The 24,476-nt window shown below is 45.7% G+C and overlaps 2 protein-coding genes across 5 annotated transcripts in view; both read right to left on the bottom strand.

Moving 5' to 3' along the window:
* The window catches only part of MAN1B1 (mannosidase alpha class 1B member 1), a 39,703-nt gene extending 27,207 nt beyond the window's left edge, over positions 1 to 12,496 (bottom strand). Inside the window, exons 1-5 of one of the 3 annotated variants that reach the window (XM_044993237.1) lie at positions 12,411 to 12,496; positions 5,662 to 5,770; positions 4,779 to 4,906; positions 3,990 to 4,150; positions 1,543 to 1,652 (exon numbers count right to left, since the gene is read on the bottom strand). In XM_044993237.1, coding sequence (XP_044849172.1) covers positions 1,543 to 1,652; positions 3,990 to 4,150; positions 4,779 to 4,906; positions 5,662 to 5,680 — 418 coding nt within the window. In that variant the 5' untranslated portion in view covers positions 5,681 to 5,770; positions 12,411 to 12,496. Of the gene's footprint in view, positions 1 to 1,542; positions 1,653 to 3,989; positions 4,151 to 4,778; positions 4,907 to 5,661; positions 5,771 to 7,516; positions 7,681 to 8,064; positions 8,286 to 12,410 lie in introns of those variants that run through there. The other 2 variants (XM_044993234.1, XM_044993235.1) reach the window with 2 other exon arrangements.
* Positions 12,497 to 17,717: 5,221 nt separating this feature from the next.
* UAP1L1 (UDP-N-acetylglucosamine pyrophosphorylase 1 like 1) overlaps positions 17,718 to 24,476 on the bottom strand; it is a 30,728-nt gene continuing 23,969 nt past the window's right edge. For both annotated transcript variants that reach the window (XM_044992486.1, XM_044992485.1), the window contains exons 7-9: positions 24,007 to 24,192; positions 22,656 to 22,722; positions 17,718 to 20,891 (exon numbers count right to left, since the gene is read on the bottom strand). In XM_044992486.1, coding sequence (XP_044848421.1) covers positions 20,805 to 20,891; positions 22,656 to 22,722; positions 24,007 to 24,192 — 340 coding nt within the window. In that variant the 3' untranslated portion in view covers positions 17,718 to 20,804. The remainder of the gene's footprint in view (positions 20,892 to 22,655; positions 22,723 to 24,006; positions 24,193 to 24,476) is intronic.

Below are 24,476 nucleotides of genomic sequence, written 5' to 3'. Positions count from 1 at the left end.
TCCAAAAAACAATTCAGCCGGAGGCAGACACCCAGCATGAAAAATTTCAGCCCAAGTGGTTAAAGTCTGGCAAAAAGTTATGAGCAACTGAAGAATGGGTCTTATTATGGGAGTGTCTGGCACCCTTAACAACAGGTGTTGCTATCAGTCCCACCTATATTAAGGGCACTTAGACTTCAGGATGCCAATGCACTGCATCCTATTACAGGTAAAACCCAGGTTTTGCAATAAACAAGAACTCCGTCCGACTAGCTCATCAGACAGCAGATTCCCAGATTCTTTGCTGCACTGGGAGAGCAACTGAAGAGACAGCTGCTGCAGCTGTCTATTCCTGGTAATCCTCAAAAGCAGTGTGTGATGAATTAAATGGAGGAAGTCACTTCCTTTCCCCCCGACCAGTCTCCAAGAGACCAGCAAACCACTGTTGAGAAAAAAAGTTGTCCTTTTCAAGCCATCTCTCAAAACAGCTATTTTTCCCAATGGGAGGGTACTTCTCCTTTCAGGAGGTGGAGCAGAGAGAAAAATCAGGCCATGCTGCCTATTTTCAGTGCTACCCCTATTTCTCAATTTCAGGGAGAGAGAAAAAGGCAAGAGAGGCCAATTTAAATAAGGGGAGGAAGGTTGTGTATGAAGGCATGCACACACTGGGAAACCAGGAAAAAACGGTAGCAAGATGTATTTAAATGGGAGGGACCAAATGCTTCACCAAGCAAGGGGAATGTACATTTTGCAGAGAAGGGAAGCTGGTTGAGGGCAGGTGCCTATAGCACTCCTCAACACAACGATGTCATCTCCTGGCAAGGCAAAGGAGAAGCCAATAACCAGGAAGCTCTCGAAAACATTCCTTAGTGTAGGGCCATCCTGGTTCCACTGCTGTCCACTTACACAGGAGGCATTGCTGCTGCAGAAATAAAGACAGCACTTTCATTAAGCATAAATAATTTAATAAATCACTCTGGGGCTTATGGTTTATTGTGGTTTGTTTTTTAATCTTCCATTTCATTACCAATGTTTGCACGCAGTATCCAGGTCAAGGATAGGATACAGATGCATGCACCCAATATATATCAGAAGCAAAAACACACACTTCGTTTGGGAGTGGCAAGCAGGTAGAGGTGAGCTGCACAGTGGCAGCAACTATAGCATGCAGTCTATCGATACATGATCTGGCAATTACAGCCATGTATGCTGTGCCATGGTAACAACTAGTACATCCGATGCAATATTCGTGCATCAGTATTTTCATATTCTCAGTTCTCGGTATTATTTGTGAATCACCAAAAACCTTGAAAAAACATGCACCTGTAGGTTGTCACAGCAAATCATGTATGCTGCAGGACTTAGATGTTCTAGATGAACAATGCATAACTTCTTTTAATTCAGTTCTTCCCCTTTCCCACAGGAAGCAACTCTATCTTAGCTAAAAATAGCAGATTTAATTAAAGGGATGGCATAAGTTTGACTGTGAATGTGAACAGGGAGATATAAACATCCAAATCTCATGGTCAATAATGAGAAAGGTGCTGATCTCTAGCCTACTACCTGGCTCTTTCTGATCTTCCACTTCCACAGATGATGGTTTTTCTGGTTCCTTTATTTTACTGGAAGGAGGTTCAGTGCTTTGGTCAGGTTCTATCACTGCTCCTCTCCAACTGCAAGTACAAGGTATTTCAATAATATTTAACTAGATTAAAATAGAGACAAGAGTTAAAATGAATTATCCTTATCTCTACTGTCAAACATTGTTCATTTCATATTTTCACAACAGCCTGATAAAGAGGGAACTAAATATCAGAGGGGTAGCCGTGTTAGTCTGTAGCCACAAGAACAATGAGGAGTCCGGTGGCACCTTAAAGACTAACAGATTTATTTGGGCATAAGCTTTCGTGGGTAAAAGAAAAACAACAAACCCAACCCACTTCTTCAGATGCATGGAGTGAAAATTACAGATGCAGGCATAAATATACTGACACATGAAGAGAAGGGAGTTACCTTACAAGTGGAGAACAGTGTTAACAAGGCCAATTCAGTCTGGGTGGATGTGGTCCACTTGACACCTCCTCATCAATTATTGGGAGTGGACCACATCCACCCAGACTGAATTGGCCTTGTTAACACTGTTCTCCACTTGTAAGGTAACTCCATTCTCTTCATGTGTCAGTATATTTATGCCTGCATCTGTAATTTTCCTGCCATGCATCTGAAGAAGTGGGTTGGGTTTGTTGTTTTTCTTTTACCCACGAAAGCTTATGCCCAAATAAATCTGTTAGTCTTTAAGGTGCCACCAGACTCCTCGTTGTTTTTTAGGGAACAAAACGACATTTTGATCAGGGCACAAGATAGGAAAAGATCACTTATTGGCTCAATCTTTATTTGAAGTCAGTGATTTCTTCCAGGCAAATGGTAATGAATCTTTTATTGAATTGAATTAAGAAACATGAAGGCTTTTAGGATTCCATGAAAGCGTTGCTGCTGTAATGGAATTTCTTAAAGGAATCAGAAATATACAAACTCAAAATGTGTGAAAGATCATTGCATTTGAAATATTACAGGTGTTGTCTTCCAGGTTTGAAATTATTGCATGAATCACTCGCACTTGATTAAAATAGTATCATGCAAATGAGAATTAAGAATTCAACTGTGAACACAGGATAGCAGCAATGTAAAATGCTTGTTTTGTTACATGTTTTTCTCACCAAAGTGGCATCATAAATCAGTTTGGAAAAGAATTACATAGACAGACTCCTGAAGGTAAAACCTTATAAATAGTACCAAAGTCAAGAAAAGGTTCAGGTTGAGGGTTAATAGTTTTGACAACATCCTTTTATGTATCTGTACATTAACGCAATTTCAATATGAACTTTAGCTACCCAGAGAGAACTCACAAAGCTTGTATGTTAAAAAAAGATAGACCTTACAGATCCAGTTACTACTACTGCATTAATACTGACATTGTTAATAGCATACTACAGACCTACACTGAAGTAGTTTTCCTAGATTTACCATCATTGCTGCCAATAGTGCCGCTCCAGTCAGTGGTAGCAATGCTGGGAGCGCTTGGGTAGATAAGATTCTACAATCACTGTGAGAGGGTTTAGATGATCTGATGGCTAGAACACTAGTGCAGACAAGGTGCCACTGCTACTACCAACTGAGCTGCACCAGTGGCAGCAAGGGTGAGAAAAATTTTAGGAAATTATATCTAGTGTAAACATACCATAGATATCTGTGGTCAACTTTTACTATTCTTTCTATATTGAACAATGAAGTCAAATGCTATTGCTTATTCCCAAATTAAGTGAACACCATGACTAATGCAGCAGAAAGTTGTAACGCTTTCACAATATTGGTTAATATGGTTAAAGCAGTACATACTCCTTAGCATGGATGCAGTTATATCAGTATAAAGATGCTTTATACCAATATAGCTATTTCCATATGGATAGGGGAATAAGCTATTCCAAATATAAGGCACCTCTACATCTGTATAAGTTCATCCATACTACAGATTAGTATGCATAATTACACTGATTAAAAAAACCCGAAAACCTGCACACACACCCCGACAGACAGTTATGCTGATGTACATTTGCAAATGTACATCAGACTAAGATAATGATGATTGTGCTATTGTATTAACATCTAACACAGAACAAACTGATAGAGTGAAATAATCCTACAGACAAATTCTTCAGGGAAAGGGCTGTGCATTGGTACAGTGCTTAGTCTAATGGGGCCTCAAACCCTGAGTAGAGCCTTTGGGCACCAAAAACTCAGCTAACCAAGCAAATCAATCTAGCAAAAATCAACACTCTGCTGTTATGCAAGGCCAAAGAAGCATATAAGTAAAATAACACTCTAGGCAGACAATGAAAAGCCCTCACAAATTTGTACATTCATCTTTTTCCCCAACAGATTCTGAGAGAATAAAAACAAAACTAGAAGACTGCTCCAGCAAATTGTAACTTCTTGGAAATACTTCTACCTACCTAATAATGGACTTATCTGTTTTCTCTTCTTTATCAGCCTGGCCAGCTTCTTCCTCAGTCTTGCCAGCAACATCTTGGGCCTTTACCCTTGCATCTCTCCGTGGAGGTCTGATCTGCAGATTAGGAGGACCACGTCGGACATGAAGCAGCTTTGAATGTTTCTAAGAAAGAAAGAAAGAAAGAAAGGCAAAAGTAAACCAAGATGCATATGATCTACTGCATGGGTGGCCAATACCCAGTCCAGAAGCATCCCAGAGTTGTACAATGCAACCTGAAAATACCCTCATGTTTAATATAGAGATGTAGTGCAGGGGACTACAGGTCACAGCAAATGGAGCCTAGAATACCAGGTCACAACAGCCTGAAGTATCAGCAGTGACAAGCACACCAGTGGTTTAGGAAACATACTGAACACAAGTTCATTATTAAACAAAGCCCATATGTCGTCTCCTGAGAATTCCAGAAATATCTTACCTCCCAAATGCTTTCATTGTATATTAGTGCTCCTATTAGACAGCTGACTAGCTCCTTCAAATTGAGCTAAGAAGAGAGTTCTCAGAAATCAGAGCAATTCTCTCCTCTTTAAGTCTATGGATACAAACAAAAGCCAGAAATACTATACTGGAACCAAAGCCTTTCTTGAGGGTTGAGTTCTCTACCAATAGGAAATTAATTCTTATACCAGGCCTTCATTTCTTTTTCCTTTACAACTATTGGAATTAAATGCTATTTGCAGCTTTCACAAACCCTATTAGGTAGGGTTAAGAGGAACATTTTTCCTTGCAATACCTGAGGTGAAAGCTCTGGGTAGTTGGCATCTGCTTTCTGCGGTGCTGGTAAAACAGCTGGATTTGCTGGTTTCAATCCAGGGATTTCTAGTTCTGTGTTCTGATCTTCTGAGGATTTGTTCGTTAGACCTATATGTATAAAATACATTCAGTACACATCAAACTACCTTGCAAAAGGAATTAACAGTTTCGACGCTAGCTGGAAAACTAACTCTCCCCACACCAAATGTAGACAAGCCCTAAGGTAACCACCTGTATTTTATATGCAAGTGATACCTTTGCCCGAAAAAAAAAAAAAAAAAAAGCTACAGAAGCCAACAGATCTTACATGTCTAACTGAAAGTGTTAGATTACAAGCCTCCATAATAATAGATTGGGGGTTTTTTTTGGCTGATTTAAAAAAAAAAAACTTTTCAATGCAGTAAGAAGACAGTGTTGAAGGCAAACTTGGACCTGTTTCCCAAAAGTGCTTAAAGAGTTCAAGCCTTCTGCATAATCACAATAAAGAGAGAATTGTTTATCTTACCATCTATGTCTTTAGGTTTGGGCTGATATTTTATTTATTTTTTAAACTAAGTACTAAGGATGTTTGCACCCTTTAAACTCATTATTAGCCAAAACAAAATGTCACTTCAGATATTCAGGATAAAGAACCAAAATGAACCAACTGTTATTCAAATTTTTTAAAAGGAATGGATAGAGTAATTTCTACCTGAACATTTGCAATAAAATGTACGTCAATTAACTAAACTTCTGAATAAAATATTTTTTTCTGGAGACGTAGAGCACACCTTGTAAAAATGTAATTACAAAAACTAATAAGCAATTTTTTTAACCATTTATGACATTTATTAGGGCAACCTTGAACTGTATGAAAGACGTACTTTTCCACTGTTCCCCCATGTTTGTGTATGAAATGACTCCACAGACTGCCAAGAAGGCAAACAGGAAGAGAATTACACTCCGCTGTAGTCGAGAAAGCTGCTTCCATTTCTTTGAGAAAGAAAATAAATAAGAGGAAGACTCTTTAGCATGACAAGTAGAAAGCCAGCCCATTGCTGTCAAACAAACCAACACATGGAAGTTCTTTCAGAGTAAGAAATGAAATTAATTCTGTGTAGGTTTTACACTGTTTCCTATTTTGAAAATAGATCAGTTACTTTGTCATGATATGGAAACTAGCAACACAGCTAGCATATGGTAGGCTAGGTTTGAGAACAATATCAGGGCCACCCACTGCCAGAGTCTGTAGAAATTTGAGAAATTGCACTGTGATAAATCTCCCGGACAGATCATCAGCTACAGTACACGGATTTTTACAGCAACCTTTCACTGGCTGATCTATGCATCTGCCCAGATTTGGTTCTGGAAAAGAGCCAAGAGGCTCCTCCCTTCTGGCCAACAAGGTGCACACAAGGGACATGCAAAGCAGAAGAAAAATAGGTGTGGGGAGGAGGGAGAATGAAAAAAAAAATGACATTAGTGCATCAAAGGAGGAAGCTTAAAAATAAAATAAGCATCTCAGGCTGGATAGGAAAAGCAAGACACCCCACCTCGAACAATCACTCTTTGTGAAACTGTTATGTAAATAAGAGACTGCCACCAAAAAAAGACAACCACCCACATTCAGCTTTAAGAAAGTGCAGTAAACCAGCAGCATAATTAACAAGAAAATAAAACACAAGAGACGGTTCACAATTAAGTACAATCCTATGAAATCAGAAGCCAGAGTACAGTAAAAACCAGCTTTCTATTACAGATGTTCAGTAAACTGCATTTAGTGATAGCATTTTGGGTCTTGTATATTTTAGTGCCCCCACACATACATACCATTTCACTAGGCTTTTTAAAAAAAACAACAGAGTAACAGCTTGCTACAAATTTTTTGCACTAGGAAACCCTTCCCTCACTGGACAAAGCAGCATTTAGGCACATCCCTCAGTTTCCCAGAAGCTCTTCTGCCCCAGGGTACTTCCCACAAACCTTACACTCCACTCCTACCAGGGTGGAGAGGCCAGCTGCATCCACACTGTTGCAAGCAACCACAGGCCACAAACATTTCAGTGAAGACTGACATGTCAACACATTTCACTCTGCCAACCAGCACAGACATACGTTTCCTGTTATTCCCTAAACTGATCATTGTATAGCAGAGGTCCCAAACTGTGGGGCACACTGCCCTAGGGGGCACAGAGGAACATTCAGAGAGTGCAGCTAGGCCCCAGGCCTCCCCCACAGGGGGGCAGAGAGGGAGAGCTATCCAGCTTTGCTCCTGGCTCTACACCTGGGGCCCCGGCTGCCAGCCCCAGCCCCCTTTACTCCTGCTTGCGTTTCCTGCTCCCAGCTATGGGGGGGGAGGCGGACAGGGTAAGGGGGGGGTTGAGGTAAAAAGTTTGGGGACTACTGCTATACACTGATCTTGTACATCCCTTCCCAACACAAAGAGTGAGACGTTTATATTGCTCAATCTCCTATGTCACCTTTTATCACAACTACGTCCTTATCCCCAACTTGGTTCCCTCTGGCAAGCAGAAATGCAGCAGCTCCCCAGGGTGGGAAGGGAATGAAGTTCCTAATGCTTTCGCCTCATTTCTCTCCTGTCTCAAGAGAGAAGACCAAAGGGTCTGACCCCAGACCCTCCCCACGAGCATGTTCACCAGCATCCTGCCTCTTTTCCTTGAGATGGGGAGGATAAAAGGAGGGGGGTGGGTGTCCAGTGCCCCTCCGGGTATATCCTACCTCTTTTCTTTAGACTGGGAGAAGAGAGATGCTGGCCTGTCACCCCCCTTCCCCAGGCAGGGGTGCCTTATGCCCTCTTCCTTGCCATCTAGGGTGCCCGTTCAGTGGGGGGAATGGGCACAACCTCACCGATACGGCCACTGCCTGTCCTCCGCACCCCTGTTCAAGGGTCGGAGATACCCCCAACCCTCCTCCACATCAAGTGGGGAGCACCGCCCCCGCTCCAACGGGGGTTCTGCCACCCCCCAAACCTCTCAAACACTGGGGGGGATTTTCCCTCTTCCCTTGACTGCCGGGGACACCGCCCCCCCCCAGGGTGTCCCCCCTCCACCCCCAGCAGGCCCCCCCTCTCCAGCGCGGGGCTGGGGCTACCAGGTTCCCCTCAGCCTCCAGCAGGGAGCAGCGTCTCCCCGCACCCAGCGGAGGGGCGGGACCCCTCCCCCTCCAGCAGGGAGGGGGCGGGGGCGGCCGCGTCACCTGGGCCCCGCCCCTTCCAGCAGGAAGCTGCCCCCCAGCAGCGGGGGGCGGGCCAGGGCCCCTTCCCTCACCCTCCAGCAGGAGCGCCTCCTCCAGGCCTTGCTGTTGTTGTAGCCGCCTGCCCCCGCCGCCTCCCCGGGGCTCAGCGTCACCGAGATGAAGTCCCGTCGCGGCGGCGGCGGCAGCGCCGAGTACATAACGGCGGTTTCAGGACGCAGCGCCCGGCGCGCGCCCGGCTCCCAACCGCCAGCCGCCGTCCGCCCCAACCGCCATTATCCTGCCCCGCAGCCTCCCAGCCGCCACGGAGCCGCGCCAGACGAGCCCGCTTCCGGGTGCCTCTCTAGCCTCCCGCCCTAGCGGGACTCTATGGCGCCCGTAGCAACAGCCTCCCGCTTGCAGGCCTTAGCAACGCCGGGCCTCGGCTGCTGGGTGGCCATGGGGGCCCCAGAGGTGCCCTTCCCCCCATTATCGCGCATTGCGCCCCTGCAAGGGGAGCAAACCTCATTGTGAAACATCGCCCCCCCCCACCAGACATCCACCGAGGGTTACCACCTTTGCAATGCAAAAAACAAACAAACCCCGCACTAGGGTGACCAGATGTCCCAATTTTATAGGGACAGTCCCAATTTGGGGGGGGCTTTTTCTTATATAGGCTCCTATTACCCCCCACCCCCTGGCCCGATTTTTTAGACTTGCTGTCTGGTCACCCTGCCCGGCACCCTCCCCCACAAAGCAAGCCTACCACAATCCCAACCACAAGGCGACTCCGCAACCCCCCTTCAACAGCCACTAATCGTAGCTAGAGAGATAACACATATAGATAAGAGATCAGTAATGTCGCACGCCTCCTCACTCTCGCACAACTCAGGCCCTCTCTCACCCGCGCACCGTGCGTTTGCGTGGTAGTGGCACACGGCTGCTGGATTTCCAACAGTTTGGATCTGTTATCACTTAAACTGTGGAGGTGGGAACACTGCAGCTGGCCTCAGAAACTTCAAACACTGGATATCCCAGTGTATTGTGATAATAATGCAAATCTTTAGACCCACTTTAAAAAAAACAAACAGCAGATTAAATTCGTTTTCTGGCAAAGCCATAAAAAAAAAAAAGGCCAGGCCAGTCAAATGCCAGCCAGGTGGTACCCTACATCCACCAGCCACGCAGGACACTTAGTGCAGAAATTGATCACCCTTTGGCTACAGATAGGGATCGTTTCACCTGTCATCACAATGCAGCCACAGTGGGGGTGAGGCACAGCAACCATTTTACCAAGGCCAGTTCAGCTAATGCAGCTAGGGTTACCAACATCGGATGAATTCCTGGAGGTTTCACCACATGACAATCTTTAATTAAAGATTAATTTTTAATTCCTAGAGACTCCAGGACAATCCTGGTGGGTTGGCAATCCTCAATGCAACACAACAGGTAGCCACAGAGAGCCCAGGGCACAACTTGAGGGGTCCTGTGTTCAAGCTCTGGCATGAGAATACCTAGTTCTTGAAAAGCACATTGACTCTTGAGGCCAGTGGGAAGTACGGTGCTCCCCCTTTATGACCTCCCTGGCTTGCGCACATTGCAAATTTCCCCCACTCCCACCAGTGTTTAGCAGGGAACCTCCAACCACTCTCTCTAATGTCTTTCACAAACACTCTAGTCCTGAACACATTAGTGAGTCCCCTCCCACAAGGCTGATATTGTGCAGGAATTTGGAGCAGCGAAGATCACATACGAAATCGTGGCTCATGCAGCTAGGGAGAACAATCTCATAGGTTCGTAGGAGACTTTAAATTTGCTTACGCTGGCCCCGTGTTTAACAGTTGCACACAAGGCTATGTAAGCATTTAGCACATGACATGGTGAAGAAGAATCATACTTAATGGAAACTGCAGGGAGAATGGAAGGGGATAAGATGTAATTCCGTGAATTGGGATTGCTAGCTAACCTGTCCCAATATCTGTGAGAGACACAAGGTGGGTGAGGTCATATCTTTCTTTGGACAAACTTCTGTTGGTGAGAGAGAAATTTTCAAGCTACAACACAGAGATCTTCTTCAGGTCTGGGAAACAGTCAGAACGTCACCATTAAATACAAAGTAGAAGAGATCATTAATGCTAAACTAACATATTTCAATTTATGTTAACATATTACTTATGCTGAACAATCTGTTCCACCTCGTATTTAGCTCTGACACTCTAATTAAGTTTCCCAGATCTGAAGGAGAGCTCTGTGTAAGCTCAAAAGCTTAGCTCTCTCACCAACAGAAGTTGGTACAGTAAAATATATTCTTTCAGTGATTGCTCATATCGATTCCAATTAGGTGTGTGCATGCCGCATGCACAGACGCCACAAAGTTTTCCCTTAGCAGCTCCCATTGGGTCGGCTGTAGAGCCCCCTGGATATATGGCCCTGCCGACCCAGCCCCTCCTCATTTCCTTTGTTGGAACAGCAGTCGCTTGCCTAGCTGTGACGATGCGGTTATGGCGGGACCCAACTGAGAGTGCCAAATCAGGACCAATTGCTCAAACAGGGCAGTCACAGCCTGAGGCTGTGGCTACACTTAGCACTTCAAAGCGCTGCTGCGGTAGCGCTGCCGCGGCAGCGCTTTGAAGCGCTAAGTGTAGTCAAAGCGCCAGCGCTGGGAGAGAGCTCTCCCAGCGCTGTCCGTACTCCACCTCCCTGTGGGGAATAACGGACAGCGCTGGGAGCCGCGCTCCCAGCGCTGGGGCTTTGACCACACTGGCGCTTTGCAGCGCCGCAATTTGCAGCGCTGGAGAGGGTGTGTTTTCACACCCTGCTGCAGCGCTGCAAATTTGTAAGTGTAGCCAAGCCCCTAGGCTGGGGTTTTTCCACCTCTAAGGCAAACCAAACCAGCCAGACAAAGAGGACTCTGGTCTCACCCCACTGGCTAACCACAAGTCACACAAGTAATTTCCTTAGACACTCCAGTCTCCCAGTATCACCACCAGTGCACTCGTCCTGGGGATGAATGGTTATGAAAACCAACACCCCAATAAAAGAAAAAGGTTCTCTCGATCCCAAAGGACCAAGCCCCAGACCCAGGTCAATATACACATCAGATCTTACCCATAAATCACGCTGTTGCCAATCCTTTAGAATCTAAAATCTAAAGGTTTATTTACAAAGGGAAAAAGGTAGAAATGAGAGGTAGAATTGGTTAAATGGAATCAATTACATACAGTAATGGCAAAGTTCTTAGTTCAGGCTTGCAGCAGTGATGGAGTAAACTGCAGGTTCAAATCAAGTCTCTGGAGTACATCCCCCGCTGGGATGGGTCCTCAGTCCTTTGTGCAGAGCTTCAGCTCGTAGCAAAGTCCCTCCAGAGTTCAGAAGCAGGATTGAAGACAAGATGGAGATGATGCATCGGCCTTATATAGGCTTTTCCAGGTGTAAGAATCTCTTTGTTCTTACTGTGGAAAATCCCATCAAAATGGAGTCTGCAGTCACATGGACAAGTCTCTGCATACCTTGCTGAGTCACAAGGCGTGTCTGCCTTCTCTCCCTGGGTCAATTGTGTAGCTGATGGTCCTTAATGGGCCATCAAGCAGACTAAGCAGAGCTAACACCAACTTGTCTGGGATGCTTCCCCCAGAAGCACAGCACCAACTTGAAATACAGACAGCATAGAGCCAACATTCATAACTTCAACTAAAAATGATACAGACATACAGAGAGCATAATTATAACCAGCAACCCATAACCTGGTCTTAGACACCTTATATGACCCCCTTTACCTAAGATTTGGTGCCACTACAGGACCTTGGTTGCAACCCATGTTCTATATGGTCCCAATTTATATCAATAACGTCACACTAGCAAGTGCTTCCCTTAGCGTACTTTCTGATAGTTGTAGTTTAGCTCTTAGTTGTACAGTTAGTGTATATAGCGGTAGATAAGGTTTGAGAATGGGTTTTTTCCAATGACAGGCCTACACCTCAGGGATCTGAGACGACGTTAGCAGAAGCCCCATCACCTGTCCAGGTTGCCGCTGAGTCAACGCTGATGCAAGTCACACTGCAGAGCCAGGCTACTGCCACTGCAACAACAGTCACCTCAGAGGCTCCTGGCACTGACCAGGAGGAGATCAGAGAGCTGGAGGTTCAGGAGGACCCCGTGCCACCTTTAGCCTCCTCATTTTCATCCCTGGACAAGGCAGTGGCAGGGGCTTCTACCTCGGGTCCTCCACCGATAGACTATAGGGCCCACCAGGACCTTCTGCGGAGGATCCCCTGTAACATGGGGTTGCAGGCAAAGGAGGTTGTCAAACCTGAGAACCCCATGGTGTAGCAAACCCTGCAGGACCTAGTGTTCAAAGGCACAGGGTTATTCTCAGAGCAAACAGACTCCAGGCTGCCTAAAGGACTCCTGGGCGACTATGAAGTCAATAGGTATGGCATACCTCGGCAACTCAATGAAAATTTTCAAGCCCCAACTGCAACAACAGAGATCATATCCTCCTTGGCTGAGGCAAGTTTTTTATAGATGTAGGGGCAGGAATGGCAGACACATGCCCTTCCATCCTCCTGGGCAGGAACAGGTCCCGACCAAACCTTTGTCGGGTTCAAAGCAGGCCTTTTGAAGGTCCACTCGAGGACAGAGCCCCTGTCTCAGCACTGGATCCTTCCACAAGTTTTTTGAACCGTCTATCCCACGTCTATCCCAGTTCTATGATTCTACCGTGCTTGGTCCCAAATAACTTCAGACCCCTAGGTTCTTTGCACGGTAGAAGTGGGATATTCTCTCCACTTCTGCTCCTATCCTCTCTCCCACCCCCCTTCCCTATCCCTCTTCAGGGACCCTTCTCACGAGCAACTCCTTATTCAGGAGACGTGGACACTCCTCGCCATAGGAGCAGTGGAGGAGGTTCCTCAGGAGCTCTGGGGCAAGGGATTCTATTCCCGATACTTCCTAATCCCCAAAACCAAGAGGGGTCTCAGACCTGTGAGGACTCAACAAGTTCATGGTAAAGTTGAAGTTCCGCATGGTCTCCCTCAGTACAATTACCCCTTCTCTGGATCCGGGAGTCTGGTATACCACCCTCGACATGAAAGACGCATACTTTCACATAGCTATTCAGCCTGCACACAAAAGATTCCTACAGTTTGTGGTCAACCACAAACATTATCAGTTCACTGTCCTTCCCTTCAGCCTGTCCACAGCCCCCTGAGTGTTCACCAAGTGTTGGTCATAGCAGCCTTCCTCCGAAGGAGGCAGGTGCAGGTATACCCCTACCTCGACAACTGGCTGCTCAGGGGGCACACCAGGGAGCAGGTGGAGTCTTAAGTCCATTTAGTCAGATCCACTTTCGAGAGACCGGGTCTCCTCCTCAATGAGAACAAGTCAACCTTCTCACCAACCTAAAGAATAGAGCTCATCAGGGCGGTGTTGGACTAGAGTCAGGCAAGAGCGCTTTTGCCGGAGTTCTGATTCCAAGCCATGACAGACATAATTCAGCGCCTCAGGCAGTACTCAACCACTACAGCAAGGGGATGCCTGAGTCTCCTCGGCCACATGGCAGCCAGCACTTACATGATCCGGCACGCCAGCCTGAGGCTCAGGCCACTCCAGATGTGTCTTGCTTCAACCTATCGCCCGGGGCGCGACAGCCTAAACTTAGTGGTCACGGTGATGAAGCAAGTGCTTGAGTCTCTCCAGTGGTGGCTCGACCCTCGTACAGTGTGCGAAGGAGTTCCCTTCAACAGCCCCCAGCCCTCCTTGTCCCTGGTAACGGACGCGTCAGCTCTGGGAGGGGAGGCGCATTTGGGAGACTGCCAAACACAGGGCCTGTGGTCACAGGATGAGCTCTCACTCCATATCAATATCAAGGAGCTGAGGGCGGTGCGACTAGCATGCCAAACCTTCCAGGCCTGACTACAAGGCCAGCTTGTAGCAGTTCTGACTGACAACACCACTGCCATGTTTTACATCAACAAGCAGGGTGGAGCCTGCTCCACTCCCCTATGTCAGGAAGCCCTCCAGCTATGGGAGTTCTGCATAGCCCACTCCAGTCACCTGGAAGCATCCTATCTACCAGGAGTTCAGAACGCACTGGCGGACCACCTAGGCAGGTCCTTCCACTCGCACGAGTGGTCCATTCGGCTGGATGGCATACACTCCATCTTCCAAAGGTGGGGGTTTCCCCAGGTTGATTTGTTTGCCACCCGGGGCAACAGAAAGTGCCCAATGTTCTGCTCTTTCCAGAAGCACAGCCCAGGCTCAATCATAGATGCATTCCTGCTACCCTGGGGAGGCCGCATGCCCTACGCCTTTCCTCTGATCCCTCTCATGCACAAGGTCCTACTCAAGGTCTGCAGGGATGGGGTGGAGAGAATTCTGGTGGCACCAGCGTAGCCATGACAACATGGGTACATCACGCACCTGGAGCTGTCAGTGGATGCCCCGATCACATTGCCACTCCTCCCCGACCTGATCATTCAGGACCACGATCATCTTCATCACCCTGACCTCCAGTCCCTCCACTTCACAGCCTGGAAGCTTCATGGCTGAACCCCATGGAGCTTCTGTGCTCAGAACAGGTAAGGGAGGTCTTATTCAGCAGTAGAAAGTCCTCCACTAGGGCCACTTATCTGGCAAAGTAGAAAAGGTTTACCTGCTGGTGTGACCAGTGTTATACACCCCCACTTCAGGCACCTATATCTCTCATCCTAGAGTACCTTCTGCACCAGAAACAGCAAAGCCTGGCAGTATCATCAATAAAAGTACCCGTCACTGCTATCTCAGCCTTCCAACTGGGAGTGTCTGGACGCTCCGTCTTCACAAACCCCATGGTTGGCTGGTTCCTCAAGGGTCTGGAATGGCTACATCCCCAGATTAGACATCCTGTTCCTGCATGGGACCTTAACTTGGTCCTCTCCAGACTGATGCCCCCCCCCCACCGCCCTTGAACCGCTGGTGACTTGCTCCCGTCTCTACCTGTCATGGAAGGTAGCCTTCCTAGTCGCCATTACATCAGCAAGGAGAGTGTCCGAGTTAAAGGCTCTTACCTCAGACCTCAGGTGCAACTCAGACTTCACCCAGCCTTTCTTCCTAAGGTTGTGTCACATTTCCATACTAGCCAATACATATTCCTAACTGTTTTTTATCCTAAGCATCATGCCAGTAGTCACGAGCAGTCGTTCCACTCTTTCGATGTTCGGCGAGCACTAGCCTTCTATATCGAGTGCACTAAGCTGTTCGGGAAGTCAAACCAGTTGTTTGTAGCGGTGGCAGACCAGAAGAAAGGACTCCCGGTCTCATCTCAAAGAATATATTCCTGGATCACGTCATGCATCCGCACGTGCTATGAGCTGGCCCAGATACCAGCCCCAGCACTTACGGCACACTCCACACGGGCACAGGCCTCATCGGCGGCATTCCTCGCCCACGTCCCAATACAAGAAATCTGCAGGGCAGCAACTTGGTCCTCGGTGCATATGTTCACCTCTCATTATGCCATCATCTAGCACGCCGGAGATGATGCAGCTTTTGGCAGAGCGGTGCTCCAATCAGCAAGTCCATAATTCCAACCCCACCACCTAGGTAAGACTTGGGAGTCACCTAATTGGAATCGATATGAGCAAGCACTTGAGGAAGAAAAAACGGTAACTCACCTCGTAACTGTTGTTCTTTGAGATGTGTTGCTCATATCCATTCCAATACCCACCCTCCTACCCTTCTGTCGGAGTAGCTGGCAAGAAGAAACTGAGGAGGGGCCGGGTCAGCAGGGGCATATATTCAGCACCATGAAGGCACCACTCCAGGGGGCTCCACAGCTGACCCGACGGGAGCTGCTAAGGGAAAACTTTCTGACGACTGTGCACACGGCACGCACACACCTAATTGGAATGGATATGAGCAACACATCTCAAAGAAGTTAAGAGATGGTGAGTAACCATTTTTTACTTCATCCACTTTCTGTCTCATATCCTGGGACCAACATGGCTACACCACCACTGCATACACCGATATCTCTAACAAACACGTGGACCAGAGTTTGATTTATGGCCAGCAACTTTGCAAAACTCTAGCTGTCCACATGACCTGGGTGAGTAATCAGCCAGCAACCTCTATGAGGAGGTCAACCTCACAGAAGATGGTAGCTGCTCAGGTCCTCAGAACACTGGCTAGGCTTAAGAACTCTCATGAGAGAATTGCCAAAACCAGAAAAATTGCAGCCAAATGTGGACATAAGAATGGCCATGCTGGGTCATCAATGGTCCATCTAGCCCAGTATCCTGTCTTCTGACAGTGGCCAATGCCAGATGCTTCAGAGAAAGAGAACAGAATGGGCAATCCACCCCATTGTCCAGTCCCAGCTTCTAGCAGCCAACAGCTGGCACCTACGCTAAAACGCTGCATTATAGGTATTGTGAGGAATAGTGTTTTGGGCCATTACTGTAGACTATACCATAGTACTTTAACAAAAGATGGCACATGAGATTGGTAGAGACATGGAGCCTTTTAGATCTAGCTCGCTGCTTTGAAGGTCAGTGACCAAAAACCAACATCGACTATCAGCTGTTTGGCAGATGATGTGAATGGGGTTGGTCCTTTCAGTACTATTTTATCCTGAGTGGTCCAGTCCAATGGGACAAAGCCTACCATCACCATTGACTATAATCAGTAGACCACGTTGTAACCTCAGAAAATAATCCAGTCTTCTATGCCATAGAAGTAGGTCCCCCTCCAGGTCAGGTCTGAAGCACAATGGGGAAAGAGTTTGCAGCTGCCCATGTCCTATCAGTTCTACAAGTGGACTTCATTTCTCACCACTATCAGACTAGCACTAAATTAACAGGAAATGCTTGTCTGATCTCAGAAGCTAAATCATCTCAGGCCTGGCTAGTACTTAGGTGGGAGACCATCTGTCACTAGATTTACAAATAAAACTGAAAGCCTTAACTTTGTCTAGTGTTTGAGGATTAAAGAGAGAAAAATATAAAAAACTAATCTGGTAGTTATAAAACTCTACAGAAACAAAGACCAATGAATTCACGGAGTCCTGTGGGATTTGGTTTAGTTTCCAGGTGTTTATTTTCCTTTGGTAATAAATCAATTCATGCAGTTTGAAAACTCAGCTTGTTTTGAAAACTCAGCCTGACGGGTGGAGGAGGGAATGGGAGGATGTACAACGATCCTTGGATTATTAAAGTCCTAGAGCCCAGCAAACCAGCAGAGACATCACCAATCTGCCACTCGTGAAGAATCACTAGGATTTTCCTGTAGATTATTCCATAAATAGGGCACCCTTTAAAAGTGATTGCTAATGTGTGATGTTCGAGTAAATGTGTTATTCCACTTATTACCTTGGTGTAAATTTCTATATAAACAACAGCTGTGAAACTGAATTTAGAGCTCAGCTGTATGTTATCAAGAGGCACACCACCTATTTTAGACCCAAATTTAACTCCATCTCACGTAGCCTGTTATCCTACTTTAATTTAAATCTGGCAAGTCTGAAAAATTGAGACTATGAAAAAATGTTCTGCCAAAAATACATCCCACTTAATGTCAAACTTCATCTACTGTGCTCCATTTCTGGGTTTCTGTCATAATCTTGGAAGAAAGTGCACTATGCCGATATCTTTAAAACAGATCATCAATAATACTATACTTGTATTCCACAGCAGCAGTGGCAACATCCATGATATCCAGGGACAAAATACCAGAGTATTACCCACATGCAAGAAATCCAGATGAAAACCTATTAGAAATCATAGTGATATCTTTATTATAGAACTGTAGTCAAGAAAACTTTGGGAGACATAAAAGAGTGATCTCCCTTTGTTTTGTAAAGTGTCATTCATCATAAATTCTACAATTATTTTAATCCGATACATAACAGATACACATAATTAATATTTAAGAAGTTCCCTTCAAATCCGTTTTAATGTTCCAGTTTAAGGCACAAGGAGTCAGGAAAAGAACATTCAGCATTCTCATTCAGCTCCTATTTGAAAACACAGTATAAAAACCCGTATCAGGAGCTACATGTTCATGAGATGAAAGTGTGTTGGGCTGAACTGTAATTCAGGCTCTGAAGAAAATGTACTCATTTGGCAGAGGCACTCTGCAGGAAAAAAGTGTCTTTTGAGCACAGTGTAGTTTAAGATAAACCTGTGCCTGACAACAAGCATCAGTCACAGAGATACTGTGTGATTTGTCTTCAGCTATCATTCAGTAACTTGACTGAAACAGAATTACCTCAGGAAAATCCTGCAATTTAGATTATAGACTGAACTCTCAAAGGCAAGTGCCAAATTTACAATCAATCTTTAAGGAACCAGTTACACATGCTAATTAAGTAATTAGGGATGCAATTAGTGATCTGCATGTGCAAATGGCCATTTGCAACTCATATGTGCAAATACAACTCATACATGCAAATCTGGCAGACTAAATTTAGATTCTTTCTTAAGAAATTATGCACCCAGTGCATAAATTACAAATCACTCTACAGGCTATTTTTATATTTCACCAAAATTCTGGGTACAGTTCAGAGGCAGGAGTTTTAAAAATTCACTCTAACTTTTAGTTTATAAAAAGGTTTATGTTTAATAACAGGTTCAGCAATTTCCTGGATGGGGCAGCTGAAATAGAATTAAAATTAATTATACTCCCCAATTGTTTTCTTTAGCTTTATAAAATGGCTGTTATTGGGGGCGGGGGAAAAGGACTCTGGGTGACAAATTTTCTGACCATGAAGATACCTGTAGAACTGCATCTGCAAATGCAGTATTTGGTCAATAGACTCTCAGTATATTTTTATAACTATGAAATGACTTTGGTGATCTCAGTGGATTGGTATTCCACATCACAAAACACAACAGCGTCAAAGAGTGCAGCGTACAAGGAGAAGGCACTTCCACCTCATCCTTACAGGTGGCTCTTCTAGGTCAGGATTGAGATGCAGTTTGCTACCCATGCTCTGTTAATTAATAACCCAGCTTCTCAACCTTGCACTTTTCACTAAACATTATTTAGAGATAACTTTAAGAAGGAAGTTATGACAACTGGAGTAATACAACACTTCAAGGGAGGCAGGAGTACTGGACACACCCTTCCACTAGGTTGTGAAGGCATATTATTGCTGATATAGTTTATACTGGGAGTAAATAGAATCACAGAAGCTCAGGGTTGGAAGGGACCTCAGGAGGTCATCTAGTCCAACCCGCTGCTCAAAGCAGGACCAATCCCCAGACAGATTTTTGCCCTAGATCCCTACATGGCCCCCTCAAGGACTGAACTCACAACCCTGGGTTTAGCAGGGTAATGCTCAAACCACTGAGCTATCTCTCCCCCCAATTTAGCTAACACACAGAAATAGTTTAAAGGTCTTCTGTGCCCTCAAGCAGTATTAGTAGTTCATTCAATCATTTACAAAATTCAAAGCTACATGAGAATTTGCTTCAACACATTAGCCCAAGTTCAATACCCTGCCTCTGATAGTTGCCCTGACCTTCGGATTTAAAATTAAACAAAAAATAAATGAAATGCATGTATACTCAATTGTACAATGCAGTAAGATATGACCTTATGTATTAGTTTAAACCCTGAAACATGAGATTTGATTAAACCTTTTCCTACCAAATACAATTATTAATTTATTTACTACAGGTCATAAAAATATTCAGCTTTTAGAAAAACATCTGCACTGTTTAAATAGATGACCGCTGTTACCACAAGTGCACCTTTTAAATAGGCAGTGCACTAAGCCACATCTGCAGCGGGAACCAACCTACTGTCAGTGGTGTACAGATGCTCTATGGCAGTGGTTCTCAGCCAGGGGTATGTGTACCCCTGGGGGTACGCAGAGGTCTTCTAGGGAGTACATCAACTCATCTAGAGATTTGCCTAGTTTTACAACAGGCTCTTTGGATTTAACAGTTTTCTCTACCACCTGGATTTGTTCCAATTATTGTTTTAAGGCACTTAGATAAAGTCCAAACATTAGAGAGATGCTATAAAGCAAAATGGAAAAAAGTTCACCTCAGGCCAAAAGAAGTGGAAGGATGTTGTAAAAACATTTTTATACTGATTTTTTAAAGACTAGATCACAACCTTAAAATGTAGCACGGTGCCAGGTAGAATCCCTCTATCCTGCATCTCTCCTTCATATTTTGTTGGTGAGGTGACTCCTGGACATGCAAACCTTTTATTCCCAATTCTGCAACCCTTTTGCTAAGGAACACTTCTTCACACCAAGAGCCCCAATGAAGTAAGCAGCCCCAATTCTGTGCATCTGGGCTCCTTGAGTGAGCACCGTTCGTCAGCCATGGTTGCAGAATTGGCATCTTTGCAGGATTAGGTAAAAAAAACAACCACCACCAGATATTCAGGAGAAAGGGCCCAATCCTGCTAGGTGGAATGGGACTTGAGCGTGATCAGCCCTTTACAGAATTGGGCATCAGATTAATCTTCATATTCACACACAACTTCCAATAATGTCAGTGGGAATAAGAAATAGTGAGAGGAGAATTAGACCCGTTAAACTGCAAAGCAGATGGATTTGGTCCCAATGGCTTTTCTAAAATAAAAGGAAAAGGCTCAAATGCACAAATAAAATCTGTTTAGTAGCTGAGAGCACAAATCTAACTTCATTCATACCTGAACAAGTATGCTGAGGTAAAGATGCTGCCTTCAAAGTTAGCAAACAGAATTAGAGTATGTGTATATATTTGTCAGCTTAATTGCTTCCCAATCAATTATCTCAATCATTAATAACAAAGCCAGCGGTTTAGCGGTGTCTGTTCCCAGCATAGAGCTGATGGCCAGATTTTTATTTTTCCTTCATTCAAGCATCTTCTAGCGTTTCTGTTTTGCTTTCATCAAGTATAAAGGGCGAAAAGAAGTCTTTGCTCTTCATGTGTGCCTCCAGACCCTGACAATATAGGAAAACAACATGCAATTAGGTTGTAAACACATCAGACTTGGTTAACTGTGTTATTTTTAGTGCATTTAGTACTGGGGAAGGGTGACTCATAGCCCAGGAGGCTAAAGATTTTCTGTCTAAAGAAACAAGTACAGACAAGCAGCCCCAGCTTCCCCTGCAATATGCTACAAAGCTGAACCCTGTGTTTCCACAGAGGTGCAAAGGGGCTTAGCCATCAAGTGCCCAGTAAAGTCAGTGGGAATGGCACAGCTCAACCCCCTTGCAACAGACCTCCACGAGGAATGAAGGTGTGTTCTTAACGCAGGTTAGTTAACACATGGTAACTAACTCCAGGCAAAATCCTAGTGAAGACAAGGCAGTTTGTAGTTAACATGTGTTAGAAGGAAGAGTTTAACCCTAGGCTCCCTCATAGTCTTTAGCTGTGTCTACACAGCAGCTGAGCCAAGTAATTCTCAGCTGGGGTAGATGACACACAAGTGCCAGCTCTGCGTGAACTAGTGCACTAAAAACATTACGGTGTTGCCACAGCAGCATAGACGCATCTGCCTTTACCGCAACCTGTGAACATGGGGTAAAACTACAAACTGCTCTGTCTTCACTAGGATTTTGCCTTAAATTAGTTGTCCTGCGTGAAACTAACTTGAATTAAGAACACACATTTTTCCCCCCTTAAGACAAGACCTAAGTGCTCACAAAAACCCTCTAGGAGCTTGTCTACTCCTAAACGCCACAGGGTAGCCACTACCTATGCTGACAGGAGGGCTTCTCCCAGCGGTGTAGGTAATCCACCTCTCCGAGAGGTGATAGCTAGGTCGATGGAGGAATTCCGTCGACCTTGCACTGTCTACACCAGGAGCTAGGTTGGCATAGCTAAGTCACTAGCAGAGTGGATTTTTTGCATCCCTCAGCAATGCAGCTGGCTCAGCCTATCTTCTTAGTACAGACCAGGCCTGAGAAAAGTCTATTTCACCATGCTGCTCTCTGGGTCCCATCAGTAGCTCTTGTGGGGCTATTTCCTATCCTACCTATCCCAGATAAAGCTGTATGCTGCATGGCCTGCCTCCTTCACGCTGCTATATCATTCTAGGCTGCTTCCCCCTTCCTTCCACACCATGCCCTGGCTAGAAACACAGAAAGAAAGTCTCTCCTACATGATTTTGTAAGTAGTGAGGGGAAGAGAGGATCTCCCCCCCCCCACCCCCCAAAAGAAAAAAAAGTTGTCCTACAAAGACTATCAGTTTCAGGAGCAAGACTCCAGAGATTTCTTCTGAAATCCTGTCTCTCAGAAAGGCAAAGCGTACACCAAGCAGTGTTGTTGCTAAGTATTACTTGCTCACTATGGGAGAGATACTTATCTGATGTAAATTGGTGTGTAGAATTACCCCATCTGAGGATTTGGCCCGATGAATTTATTAATCATCATATTTTGCACATCCAGAAAGCTTTTAGTCAGAGGAGCTCAAAGCATTTATAAATCTTGACAAAGTCTCACAGCCCCAAGGGAGGGAGGTATTACAAATCTCACTTTATAGATGGGTAAAACTGAGACACATGGAGATTAAGGGATTCAACCAATGCCATACAGTTAGTCAGTGGCACAGCCAGAAACGAGAGGCAAAAGGTCCTGAAGCTCAGGCTGCTTGATCTAACCATTACCCTATTTCCAAGCAACTGCAAGGTAAAGAAACCTGTTTTTTCAACAGGAAACACACACACACCGTTAAAAACATCTGCAGAGACAATTATACTCACCTCTCCAAAATAAGACACTAATGGAGAAATCTCACACACAGCAGGAGGATCTTCAGTTCCTGATAAACTAAAGAATAAAACACAGGATTAATCTCTCTCTTTATATGTCTGTCCAATGACAGGATCCTTGAGAGAGCTCACCGAACAGAACAGGCTACCAAAAAGGCAAGAGATAGTTTACATTCAGAGATTAAGCCCAGGTCCCATGACAGTTTGAACCTGGATTATGGGTAAATAGGAGGAGTTAATGTTTCCTAGCTACTTCAAATCAAAAGAAACAAATGTGCGCAGATTTTGATGATGTGCTTTTCAATTAATGTTAACAGCTTCAAGTTCTGGGTTTACTGGACTCTGAGATGAGGGTAACGTTTGTGTGAATTAAGTGTGAGAAAGGAAGCATCTGAAATGGGGATTGTTATATAGTAGCTGACAAGCAGATGTTAGTACCCAACAGAACAAGAACACTGCTATCATGAGAAGTATTGGGGGCCCTGTTCAGAACAGCTGGTGCAGCTCGGGTAACTTACACCTCAGTGGTGCTGGCTAAGCCCTTAATGCCAAGAGAAGAATGACTGCAAGAAAGGCAGTATTGCCGCTAACGTTCTCTGTGCCAGGATTTCTATCCCAGGGGTCAGCTTTAAATCCTGCCAGAGCTCCATGGGTGTGTGGAGCTGAACTACTGACTCAGTACTCTCCTTGACTGCCCTGGCCACGCCCTTTCCACACAGCGTCCCTGACATTTGTGGATGCATGGGCCCCTACACAACCTTGGCATAACTCTGGTTGTGGCTACCCTACAACCTCAGCCCTCGGTGGATGTTCCGTCAGCCGACGCTTCTGCCAGAGTTTATGCCTATGGGTGTCTCGACCCCATTAAGGGGATCCGTACACTGGCTGCCCTGTGACCTGCAGCCAGAACGCATTCCACCTCCCATGATTAAGGCTGCGTGTTTGTTACGGTGGTCTCGGAAGTCACGGATTCTGTGACTTTCCACGACCTCCGTGAAATTCCGCAGCTGTCGGGGCCAGCCACACCGGCCCCTTCTGGAGCCACCCGGCAGCCAGCCGCCCCGTCGTGGCTGGAGTGGCCCCAGGGGCAGCCGCACCAGCCGCTGTTTGTCCTGCCCCGAGTGCAGTGGTGCCCCAGGGCGCCTCTCCCAGTGATCAGTACTGATCTCCAGCAGCATGTTAACAAAAGGCCTGGTGAAAAACAAGAACCACACCAACCACTGCTGAAAATTCTACCCCAAGAAGTAACAAATTCTATGCAACAGCGTCAAATGCCACAAACGAGCCCAGATTTGGTAGCACCTGAGGGGGAAACAACAGAACATGTCACAGAGGGGCTCACTTGAGTTTCTCTGGTATCCTGCTGCCATTTTCATCCAGGAATCTGGCTCCAGCCTTCAGAGCCCAGCGGTAATGCTGAGAAAGGAGGGACCGCCGCACTGTGGTCGGAGTGTCTGTGTCGGCTGTGTCCGCGTTTTTTAGCGGGGAGAACTCCTCTTCCCGCAAAACTTCAAATGCAACAAAATTCCTATCAGAGAAGAGGAGGGGTCAGGAAAGAGAGAAAAAACTTAATATTGGTCCTTTCTTGATGGTACAGACACGTACCGATTTCACAGGCTGGGGGCTTACCCTAGGGAGCACTGATGTAGCATTGCCCCAGCCGAATGAAGCCAGGCTTAGCCCCCGTCCCCAGGCGGAGAGTGAATTAATAAAAGGGTCGTGGGATGGGAGCACAGGAGTAAAGGGGAACATAAGGGCAGTCTGGACAGGAAGTCTGTTGTGAAGAGAGCAGGTGACAATTCTACAGAGCCC

This window comes from Mauremys mutica, chromosome 18, assembly GCF_020497125.1.
Source record: "Mauremys mutica isolate MM-2020 ecotype Southern chromosome 18, ASM2049712v1, whole genome shotgun sequence".
NCBI lineage: Eukaryota > Metazoa > Chordata > Testudines > Geoemydidae > Mauremys > Mauremys mutica.
Note: the sequence above shows the minus strand (reverse complement) of the source record. Positions and strands in the feature narration are given on the sequence as shown.